This window comes from Danio rerio, chromosome 17 (genome assembly GCF_052040795.2).
Source record: "Danio rerio strain M-AB ecotype USA chromosome 17, GRCz13ab, whole genome shotgun sequence".
NCBI classification, from domain to species: Eukaryota; Metazoa; Chordata; class Actinopteri; order Cypriniformes; family Danionidae; genus Danio; species Danio rerio.
In genome coordinates this window covers 9,072,479-9,084,503 of record NC_141037.1, presented here as the reverse complement: position 1 = coordinate 9,084,503, position 12,025 = coordinate 9,072,479, and the positions used below count along the sequence as shown (strand labels likewise).

At 35.2% G+C, this 12,025-nt stretch overlaps 1 protein-coding gene across 8 annotated transcripts in view; it reads left to right on the top strand.

The window, feature by feature from the left end:
* Nucleotides 1-12,025, top strand: part of syne1b (spectrin repeat containing, nuclear envelope 1b) — a 367,683-nt gene that overhangs the window by 163,719 nt on the left and 191,939 nt on the right. For 7 of the 8 annotated variants that reach the window (XM_087289682.1, XM_087289680.1, XM_087289678.1 and 4 more), the window contains 5 exons: nt 1,475-1,611; nt 3,690-3,867; nt 3,940-4,122; nt 5,703-5,846; nt 8,104-8,259. In XM_087289682.1, coding sequence (XP_087145808.1) covers nt 1,475-1,611; nt 3,690-3,867; nt 3,940-4,122; nt 5,703-5,846; nt 8,104-8,259 — 798 coding nt within the window. The remainder of the gene's footprint in view (nt 1-1,474; nt 1,612-3,689; nt 3,868-3,939; nt 4,123-5,702; nt 5,847-8,103; nt 8,260-12,025) is intronic. The other variant, XM_087289683.1, reaches the window with a different exon arrangement.

Sequence of the window (12,025 nt, the reverse complement as noted above, 5' to 3'; positions counted from 1 at the left end):
AATATTGAATATTTGTCTAGATTTTCTTTTTTAATATTGGCCGATACCTAATAATTCTAATAATAGTGATGCACAATATTGGATTTTGCAGATATTTTATTCTAATTTTGGTCTATAGTCGATTCTGATACCAATAATTATAGAGATCCATAATATTAAATAGTTTTTTTAATTTTATTAAAAAAAATTTATTTAATTTTTATCTAATTTGGGCTGATAGCCAGTAGCCAACTCTGATACTGAAAGAGTAAAAAAAAATGGCACAATCTTGCCAGTAGCCGTGCCCAATACTGATACCGACAATAATGAAATTGCACAATATTATATTATGTTGATATTTTATCTAATTTTGGCCGATAGCCAGTAGCCCATACCTATATTGATACTGATAATAATAAAAAATGGACAATATTTTGCTAGTATTTTTATTTTTATTTTTTGGTTGATATCCAGTAGCGGAGAATAATATTGAATTCTTGTCAATGCTTTGTAATCTAATTTTTGCTGATAGGCAGCAGCTGATGCAATACTGATACCGATAATAATAGGATTGCACAATAATAGATTTTGCTGATATCTTGGTCTAATTTTGGTCGATAGCTGCTGCCAATACCAATATTTATAGAGATGCATATTATAGAATTGTTGTCTATATTTTTAATCTAGTTTTGGACAATAGCCAGTAGCCTGTGAATAGACACCTGTACCGATAATGTAAATGCACAATTTTGGATTTTGCTGATATATTTTTTTTATTTTGGTCGATAGTTGATATCAATAATTATAAATATGCATAATACTGAATTTTTGTTTATATTTTTAATCTAATTTTGGCCGATAGCCAGTAGCCAATGCCAATATTGATAATAATAGAAATGCACAACATTGGATTTTGCTGATATTTTATCTAATTTTTGTTGGTAGCCGACGCAGATACCGATAACTATACCAATAGCTATAGATATGCATAATATTGAAAGTTTGTCTATTTTTTTTTATCTAATTTTTGCCGATAACCAGTAGCCAATACCCTTACTGACACCAACAATAATAGAAATGTACAATATTTGCTCATATTTTTATATATCTTTTTTGGTCAGTAGTCAATGCCGATACCAATAACTATAGAGGTGCATAATATGCAATTTTGCCGATATTTTTAATCTAATTTGACTGATAGCTGATGCCAAAACTAATAGTAATATAGATGCTCCAAGTGTTAATTTAAACATCACGTTTGTGATATTAATTCTCCAAAAGTGGTAGCTTCTGGCCATTAAATCAAATTGTGACTTTGACATCAATTAATGCCGAATTTCTAAACAGAATTAACTAAATGTTTTAGTTGCTACAAGTTTTAATAGTGGGACACAACAGCTCCTGAAAAAAATCGCATTTCTGATCGGCTAGGTGCTAGGACTTATTTTTTTGTTTTATAGTTACTAACTATACCTAATCTTTTTTTGTGGCTTAGGACACCCTGGAAGCTCTGCAGAATGTGGAGCCCATGTCTGACAATCTAAAGTGTCAGCTGAATGACTTGTGCCGGTTCTCCAGAGATCTGGGCGCTCAATCTGAAAGAGTGTCTGCACTCATTAAAGAATACAACAGGTAGGAGAGCTCAACACCAACACTTACAGGTTTTAAGTTTTATTTATAGTGAGAATTCACAGTAGACAGAGACAGACAAGTGTTGTTAAAAGTATAAGTGAACATATAAAATGAAAAGCTATAAAATAATGTACTAATTTAAACAATAATTATATGTAAAGAATACTAAAATAACACTCAGAAACACCCAACTAGATGAAAGTAAAATCTGGCTCATAATCACAACCACAAGTCGTTTTTTCCACAAATCTGGAGTGGCCAAGTCAGAAATCAATGAAAATTGATTATAATAACAGACCAGCGTATTAATGTAATCGAGCAATTGCCACACATTTTACAACACTGCCTGCTCAGAATTATTAGTATTGATTGTTTTGCAGACATTTTGCAACATTGCAACATGATTTCATACCTGTACTTGGACAGTAAAGAGATATCAATACATTTTTATCCCATTTACTTGCTTTAAACAAAAATAAATCTATTTTAGATATTTAGTGCATTGAAATCTGGTAAAACTGGTTACTTAGTACAGAAGTGCTTATTTTTTTAACCCTGATACATAGATCCATTTCTGATACATTATATTTATGTATTGATATATTTATTTATTAAAAATAAATGTGTGATACCAATAACAATAGAAATCCACAATATGATTATTGAAGTATTAGTTTCTGTAGTAGTTGATGAAGTTGGTATAGTGGTAGCAGAAGTAATAAAGGTGTCGTTGTAGCAGTAGTAGTAGTAGTCGTTGTTGGTGTTGTAGTAGTACTCATTGTAGTAGTATCGATTGTAATTGTGATTTATTGAGGTAGTAGTTCCTGTAGTAGTTGATTTCGTGGTATAGTGGTAGCAGAAGTAGTAAAAGTGTCGTTGTAGCAGTAGTAATCGTTGTTGGTGTAGTAGTACCAGTAGTAGATGTCGTTGATGTAGATGTAGTAGTAGCAGTGCTTGCGGTAGTAGTAGTAGTAGTAGTAGTAGTAGACGTTGTATTAGTTGTAGCAGACGCTGTAGTAGTATCAGTAGTGGTAGTCATTGTTGTGGCAGTATCAGCAGTAGTAGACATTATAGTAGTAATAGTTGTGGTTGTGACTGTAGTAGCAGCAATAGTAGTTGTGATATAAGTAACTTTCTGTTGTAGTAGTTGGTGTAGTACTTGTGATTTATTATCATTGTCAGTTATTATTACTGTTGTCCTTTCTTTCTTTTTTTACTGTCATACATTACTAAGCATTGTTGTTACTCCCTAACTCTGACTGGTTTCTTTCTATCTGTTTTACTTATATCTGCGATACTTGCTTCATTTATTGGCTAATATTGTTCCTAATGTATGTAATCTGACCTTTCCACCAAGTTACCTTTACATGGACACACACACACACACACACACACACACACACACACACACACACACACACACACACTTGTATTTGTATGATCCCAATTTATGTACCTTTTTGCATATTCTAATAAAAAAAGAAAAGAAATCCACAATATTGGATTCATGCTGCTACCAATAATTATAGAGATGTATAATATTGAATTTTTGTCAATATTTATTATTTAATTTTGGTCAATAAATAGTAGTCGTGGCCAATACAGATATTGATAGTGATACCGATATTAATAGAAATGCACAATATAGAATTTTGCTGATATTTTTATCTAATTTTGGGTGAAAACCAGAAGTCGTATCCAATACAGATACTAATACTGATACAGATAATTTATTTATTTATTAATTAATTTAATTTAATTTAATTTAATTTTATTTTATTTTATTTTATTTTATTTTATTTTATTTTATTTTATTTTATTTTATTTTCTGTTTATAAATGAAACAATAAGATATAAAGAGGGAGAAAAATATATATACATTCAAATACATACATACATATAAACTGTACATAAAAACATATAAATATGTACATACCTATGCATATTGTAATTTATATTTGGTACGATTAACACAAATAATCAATAGTAAAACAAATTGTATAATTTTGGATGCATGTAAAATGTTCTTTATCTGTGTGTGTAGTTTTTAACCTCTCTCTCTCTCCTCTTGGCTGTAGTCTCAGTCTCCAGGCGTCTCGAGAGTGTCAGGGAAAGGAGAAGCTGCTGGAGCAGAGGTTTCGTGCTGCTTTTCGAGACTTCCAGCAGTGGCTGGTCAATGCTAAAATCAATACAGCCAAGTGTTTTGACGTGCCTCAGAACCTGGCTGAGGCATCGTCCAGCCTGCAGAAGATCCAGGTAATGTTTTATCGATTTCTCATTTTTGTTTGGTCCAGATTCTAGCTGATAGCTGAGCCTGTTTCATTGCAGGAGTTTCTGAGTGACCGAGAGCAAGGCCAGGGTAAACTGAACACAGTGGCGGCAAGTGGAGAGCTACTGATGAGCATCGCTGCTAAAGACAGAGTGGAGTCAGTCAGAGCTAAAATCAACACAGCCAGAGAAGACTGGAAAACACTCATGACCAACCTGCACCAGAGAGAGAACGCCTTACAGGTGTCACCATTCACACACAACTGCCTATCTGTTCAACTAACACCCAAAACTAGAACACATGAATTTTAATTTGAAGGGATAGTTTACCCACATATGAAAATTCTGTCCTCGTATACTCATCCTTTACAGAGTTTCTTTCTTCTGTTGAACACTAAAGAAGATATTTTGAAGAATGCTGAAAACCTGTAACCATTGACTTCCATAGTATTTGCTTTTCCTACTATGGAAGTCAATGGTTACAGGTTTTCAGAGTTCTTCAAAATATCTTTTGTGTTCAACAGGAAACAAACATTCCAAGGTTTGGAACCAGGTGAAGGTGAGTAAACAGTAATTTTCCATTTTGGGGGAACTATCCCTTTTAAATCTTCTTACTAAAAACACATAGTGCATCTGAATGTACTATGAAGGTTCAAACAAGAAAAAATACTATTGTAAAACAGATTTATTTATCTCACCCCACTGACCAGTCCTTTTTTTTCTTGTTTTATCCATAAACCCAATTCTGAAACATTATTATGCCAACAATGTATGTATTATTGCACTTTTTTTATCTTAAGTAATACATTTTAATGCATCTTAAAAGCGTTTTAAAAATCTTTCACCAATTTGTACTAATTAAAATTTGTAAATTTTACAAATTTGTAAACTAATTAAAATCCGGAGTAAAAAAAAAAAGATTTTATGTTTTAAACAAAGCTGAGAGAAAAACAGACAAATAAATAAACCACATATATAGTCAGAATAAAAAAACGTACATACAGTACAATTCATCCATGGGAGTGTTCTCCACAGAAGTTTATTAAGAAGGTTATTAAGTACACTAGTACCTGATAAAAGTATTGTCGTCAATCCCAGTTGTAAGAGCAACAAATAATAACTTGACTTCTAGTTGATCGTTCAGAAAAGTGACAGAAGGTAGATATTTTTAGATGAATCTGTTGAGCTGCATCCCAATCATCACAAATACTGCAGAAGACCTACTGGAACCAGCATGGACCCAAGATTCTCAGAGAAATCAGTCAAGTTTGGTAAAGGAAAAATCATGGTTTGGGGTTACACTCAGTATGGGGGCGTGTGAGAGATCTGCAGAGTGGATGGCAACATCTACAGCCTGAGGTATCAAGACATTTGTGCTGCCGTTAACATTACAAATCACAGGAGAGGGAAAATTCTCGAGCAGGATAGCACTCCTTCTCATACTTCAGCCTCCACATGAAAATTCATGAAAGCAAAGAAGGTCAAGGTGCTCCGGGATTGGACAGCCCAGTCATCAGACATGAACATTATTGAGCGTGTCTGGGGTAAGATGAAGGAGGAGGCATTGAAGATGAATCCAAAGAATCTTGATGAACTCTTGGAGTCCTGCAAGAACACTTCCTTTGCCATTCCAGATGACTTTATTAATAAGTGATTTGAGTCATTGCAGAGAAGTATGGATGCAGTCCTCCAAGCTCATGGGAGTCATACACAATATTAATTCATTTTCCACTGCACCATGACTTTATATTCTATACTGTACATTACATTATAATTGTATGCATCTCTTTAAGTTTAGTGTGTCATTGATGATCTTGCTGCAGAATCTCCAGGCTCAGATGCGGGACTTTGAGACAAGCGTGGAGCCCCTTCAGGACTGGCTGAATGACACTGAAGAAGCCGTTCAGGAGAGCAGCAGTCGACTGCAGGACCTCACAGCTAAGAAACAGGAGCTGCACAGGTTACAGGTACAGTAGAGCACAATCAAGTGCGGCTCAGTTCATATGCATACATCAGCAGAAGAGCCAGTCATACTCATCTCATTCTAGCTGATCTATGTGTGTGTGTGTGTGTGTGTTTACAAGTTTACAGTTTACAAGGTCATATAGTCACATAGATACAGTATATTGAGCTGATAAACTGGTGCAAACAGCCCAATTGCTCATCATTGCAAATATATACAGTTGAAGTCAGAATTATTAGCCCCCCTGAATTATTAGGGCCCCTGTTTATTTTTTTCTCCAATTTCTGTTTAACAGAGGGAAAATTGTTTCAGCACATTTCTAAGCATAATAGTTTTAATTACTCATTTCTAATAACTAATTTATTTTAATCTTTGCCATGATGTCAGTAAATAATATTTTACTTGATATTTTTCAAGACACTTCTATACAGCCTAAAGTGACATTTAAAGGCTTAACTGGGTTAATAAGGTGAACTAGACAGGTTAGGGTAATTAGGCAAGTTATTTTATAACAATGGTTTGTTCTGTAGATTATCGAAAAAAAAAAAGGCTAATAATTTTGTCCCAAAATAAAAAAAAAAATTAATAACTGCCTTCATTGTAGCCAAAATAAAAGAAATAAGACTTTCTCTAGAAGAAAAAATATTATCAGACATACTGTGAAAATTTCCTTGCTCTGTTAAAAATCATTTGGAAAATATTTAAAAGAGAAAAAAAATCAAAAGGGGGGCTAATAATTCTGACTTCAACTGTGTGTGTATATATATATATATATAGATTTGCAGTGATGAGCAATTTGGCTGTTTGCACCAGACGAAACACGACAGAAATTTAAATACAACCATTTAGAAGCACAGAATAGTGCACTCACTGCACTCCAATGAAATTGTAAGGTTTAGAATCTAATTAATACATATTAAACCTTTTTAACATGATTAGATGCTTGGTTTTGAGTCACAGTTCTAAAGTTCAATTTCAAGAGGTTTATTTTATTTTCAAGATCTGAGGTGAACTATTTGTTGCTGGTTTCAGTAGTATGGCAATAAATGTCATGTAACATGTTATTCAAACTCACCTTGTTTGCATTTAACATTGAATAAAGCACATGAGGTGTACTTGAGCTGATCATTGTCAAAGTTTTCTGTTGTTCAGCTGCAAGAAATAGAAGCCATTTCTAAAACATAAATTTGAGGTGTTGGTTGGGACAAAAACTCTTTTTAATATGAAAATATTTCCTCTATCATGTGCCGTTGCTTTTAGTTATAAAAAGGTTCTAAGCAGCCTTAATAATAATAATAATAATAATAATAATAATAATAATTCCTTACATTTATATGGCGCTTTTACACAATGGGGGGGGAATCTCCTCATCCACCACCAGTGTGCAGCATCCACCTGGATGACGCGACGGCAGCCATTTTGCGCCAGACCGCACACCACACACCAGCTGATTGGAGGAGAGGAGACAGTGATGAAGCCAATTGAATATGGGGATGGTTAGGAGGCCATGATGTATAGAGGCCAGTGGGCAGATTTGGCCAGGATGCCGGGGTTAAACCCCTACTTTTTTCGAAGGACATCCTGGGATTTTTAACAACCACAGAGAGTCGGGACCTCGGTTTAACGTCTCATCCGAAAGACGGTGCTCACTGAGCAGTATAGCGCCCCCTCACTAACACCACTTCCGGCAGCAACCTAGCTTTCCCATGTGGTCTCCCATCCAGGTACTGACCGGGCGCAGCCCTGCTTAGCCTCAGGGGGCGACCATGTGAGAGTTGCAGAGAGCTAACTGCCGGCGAATATGTCTTGATAGTCAGGCTTGCCCCTGTTGTTGTCATCAATCTGGCAACCTGTGCTTGCGTGGAGTCGTCAGAGGAGGGACAGATTGAATATGTGTTTTCATCCAGGATTGCAAATACCTAGTTCAACCACTGGGTGTTAAACTTGCATACCTTTAATATATTGAAATGTCTTTTCACAAAATGGGATCTGAATGTTATGAATGGTATCCATCTATCTACATATATTGCAATTAATTTCATGTTGACTTTAATGTCAAATTGCTTTCATGCAAACATGCATTCATGTCATGCCTTAACCTGCTTTAATCTCTGCCATGCTCATGCTAACACCGCTCTTCCCCAGTCTTAATATCTGTCCTGTTCATGCTCAGCCATGTTGCTTCATTAACAGTCTTAATGCAGAACTGTGTGTGTTTGTGTGTGTGATGCTGCTGTGTGCTAACGTGCCTGTGCTTTCAGTCTCTGCTAGAGCAATTAGCCTCTAAGGAGCCTCAGCTGCTCAGGTTGCGGGAGAAGGCCCAGCAGCTGTGGGACGGACACACGGCCGGAAAGGGCTTTGTGCACCGTGTCTCGCAGCTCTCTGCTCAGTACCTAGCTTTAAGCAACCTGACCAAGGTAACGTCCCGTCTGTCTGCCTGCCTGCCTGCTGGGTAACTGACGCTAGTGTAGGGCCACAAACTATATGCACTGTACAATAAGGGCTGTGTCTGAAAAATGCCTTTAGAATGGTTTAAAAGGTTCATCAGGCTAATCCAGTGTTTATGTCCTTCTTACAAACAGTCTCTGTTAAAAATGTAAATTAATTAAAAATTTAAGTCTTTATATAAATATTAAGTATTTATATTTAAATATTATTATGATAAATTTTATAGCAGGGCTATTCATTGGCTGGCCGCTAGCCGATCCTGGCCCCCGAGGCAATTTGTTCCGGCCCTACAAATAATGTGACCAAGACATCAAAAATAAATTTAGTTCCTTCGAAAAACGGTGGCTATAGTTAGGAAGTGATGTGCGTCTATTCAATACAGCAGGAGCTGCAGTTAAAGGCTGCGCACCTAACATTAAGCGAGTCGCAAGGGCAGCCGAAAACATTTGGATGTTTGTAGAAGAGGTACTAATAATAGCCCCTTTCACACATACAGACCTTTCGGAAAGGTTGTTTGTGTGAACAGGTCCTTTTTGAAAATACCGGTAAATTCGTTCTGGCTATTTTCCGGAAAGAGAAGTTGTAACATTACCGGCAATTTGCCGGAATGCTGCGCTGTGTGAATGCAGAAGGAAGATTGCTGTAATAAGCGCTTGCACGTCTAGAACGTGCTGACGTGAGACGTCTGCTTTAGCTAATCAGAACAGTCAGACACATTCACGTCTGCGCGGTTTATGAAAATAAAAGTGTTTGAATATTTTTCCAGACACATTTAGCTGCTAGAAGTTAGTCAGATCACGTCTATATGTTCTTCTTAATGCCAACTGTGTAAATAATCAGCGATGAGATGCTTATGATAAGCCGTTGTTTGTTTACCTTCAAGCTTTGCGTGCGCCTATGAGCGCCTGCACACGCACATATTATGAACATCTTGACATGCGAAAGTGATCCTGCGAAAGTTGTTCACAATATTGATCATCCACAGAGTTTGTAATTTAGTCAAATGTTTACAAATACAACCGCAGCCGTTTAAAGCTCATTTGTGGTGAATGATGTCACAATTTACCGGTATTTTGAAAGGATGTGTGAATGCTCTTTTCCGGAAAATTTCCGTAATGTCCTCGCCTGTGTGAACAGCGCTTTTTTGAATATACCGGTAAAGTCGTTCCGGAAATTTTCCAGATATTTACCGGTATCACTGTGTGAAAGGGGCTATTGTTAATAGGGATGCAATGATTTGCCGATTTCACTATTAACCATGATTTAATTCATTACTGTTAATTAACCATAAAGCCTTCTCAATGTCGCGTTTCTGTTGCGAGGAACAAAACTGCTGCAACTAAACAAAGTTATGCCACCTGTGCGCTAGTTTAAAGTTCCGAACTTATACCGAGGCTAATACGCACGCACACTGGATTAACTATAGCAGTAATTAGTATAGTAATTATTTATCTTGACGTGCACATATTGGGAGTGGTGCATGCACTCGACACACTCGCGCCCTCCAGGCACACACAGTAGAAATGATCTCACACTGTAGTGGTGAGAGTTGTGCGTGGCTTTCAGTGCTATGTAAACAAAAGATACATTAGACGAATTATTACAAATTATTAAAATGAACATATTAACTTTTAATGTAGAAAAAGCCAACATTGGTGTCTTAAGGAGCACAACATATGGGTGTATACGCTGTTGTGTCATCACTTATATTGCAAGTTATATCTTTCCGGCCCCTCAATTCTAACGCTTTTTATGAACTGACCCCCATGATAAACTAATAGAACAGCCCTGTTTTATAGTATTAGTTGATTTATATACATTTTATATTACATTTTTCATTTATTTACCTTTTCTTATTTTTTAAATAATGTCTTTTCAACCAAATGGTGTCTGATGGAAACAGTAAACTTCAAAAAATATGTAAATTTTATTTTTCCAATTTAATTAAATTTTAATAATTATATTCTATTATTAATTGTTTATAATTTTATTTAATTTTACGTAAAAATATATTAATAGATAAATTAATTATTATTATTTTTTTTAATTCATCTAAAGCAATTGTGGAATCTGTATTTCTTGAAGCTACATTTTTATTAGTGTTTATTTTATAATTAGTTGTGTTTAAAAATTGTATATTAAATTAAAGTACTTTTGATGTTTAATTTATTATAAAATGTTGTTATTTAATATGTTTTTATATTAAAAATAGTATAGTTGGCGACGCAGTGGCGCAGTAGGTAGTGCTGTCGCCAGACAGCAAGAAGGTCGCTGGGTCACTAATTCGAACCTCGGCTCAGTTGGCGTTTCTGTGTGGAGTTTGCATGTTCTCCCTGCCTTCGCGTGGGTTTCCTCCGGGTGCTCCGTTTTCCCCCACACTCCAAGCACATGCGGTACAGGTGAATTGGGTAGGCGAAATTGTCCATAGTGTATAAATTTGTGTGTGTGGATGTTTCCCAGAGATGGGTTGCGGCTGGAAGGGCATCTGCTGCTTAAAAACATGCTGGATAAGTTGGCGGTTCATTCCACTGTGGTGACCCCTTGATAATAAAGGGATTAAGCTGACAAGAAAATGATAGTATAGTATAGTTAAGAAATTATATCTAATTATAAACAGTAAATCTAAATAAATAAAACACTAAATAAATAAAACACACATTTTTTTCATTTATAAAATTAATATTATTAATATTAATATTATTATTTTTCTAGAACTTCTTATGTAATTTCAACCAGGAAAGAATAGCTGCCATTACACTTTGTTTTATTTATTTTTTAATCAACATCTGACATTGTTATCATCTAATGCAATTGTGGTATCTGTATTTTTTATGTACTTTTATATAATAAAATGTTTACATTTAATATGATTTTTTTACTGAAGTCAGTAGCTATTTTTCCATCCACCCATTTTAGTCATATTGCATCTACATGCCAACTAATTCTCAACAGATTATATGTACACTGTTAGGTTGGGGTTAGGGTTAGTGTAAGTTGACATGTACTTGCAAAGTTTCTTATAGTCAGTTAAATGTCTGTTGAAGGAGCAATATCAGCAGATTTTAAGCAGATAGTCTAATAATACTCAAATAGACCATCAAAATAAAGTGTTAACACCTATTTTTATGCACATTAAGGATATATGTTTTAAAAAATGGTTGATCGAAATGCCAAGACGTGCATAAATTTTAATAAATGCAAATAAAAAACATGCGCATAACTGAGCAGGATAATCTTTTTATTCGATAAGAAAAGATTCGCATAAGCTACGATGAAAACACTTTTACTGAACAAATTCTTGTGTGCGCATTAAAAGAGTCATGTGGTTTTGTTATAAGAGATCATGTGATGATAAAAATGTGTGTGAATGGACAAACCAGCAGGCTGAGCACATTGAAAAACATCTGAAATGTTGTTTTGGTCATTGTAAAACGCTTTAACCATTTCAGTATTAGTGTTATTATATTATTAATCACCTCCAGAATGGTCAAGAGCATCTGTGCTCAACGTCTCATGCCTTCAAACGCCTCCATGGGCTTGCATGTTGGCATTTGTCTTCGAATGATAAAACTTCAGTCTCCTCCTGAAGCTCTGTTTAGAGAAACTGTCAGTCACAACTGTAAATCATGATGACACAACCGTTTTTATAGCATTAATTTACTGGCTAAAAACAAACAGTTTTTAAAAATGAAGATCTGCACCTATATCAGCATGAGAACCAGTGCCTTAATTGAC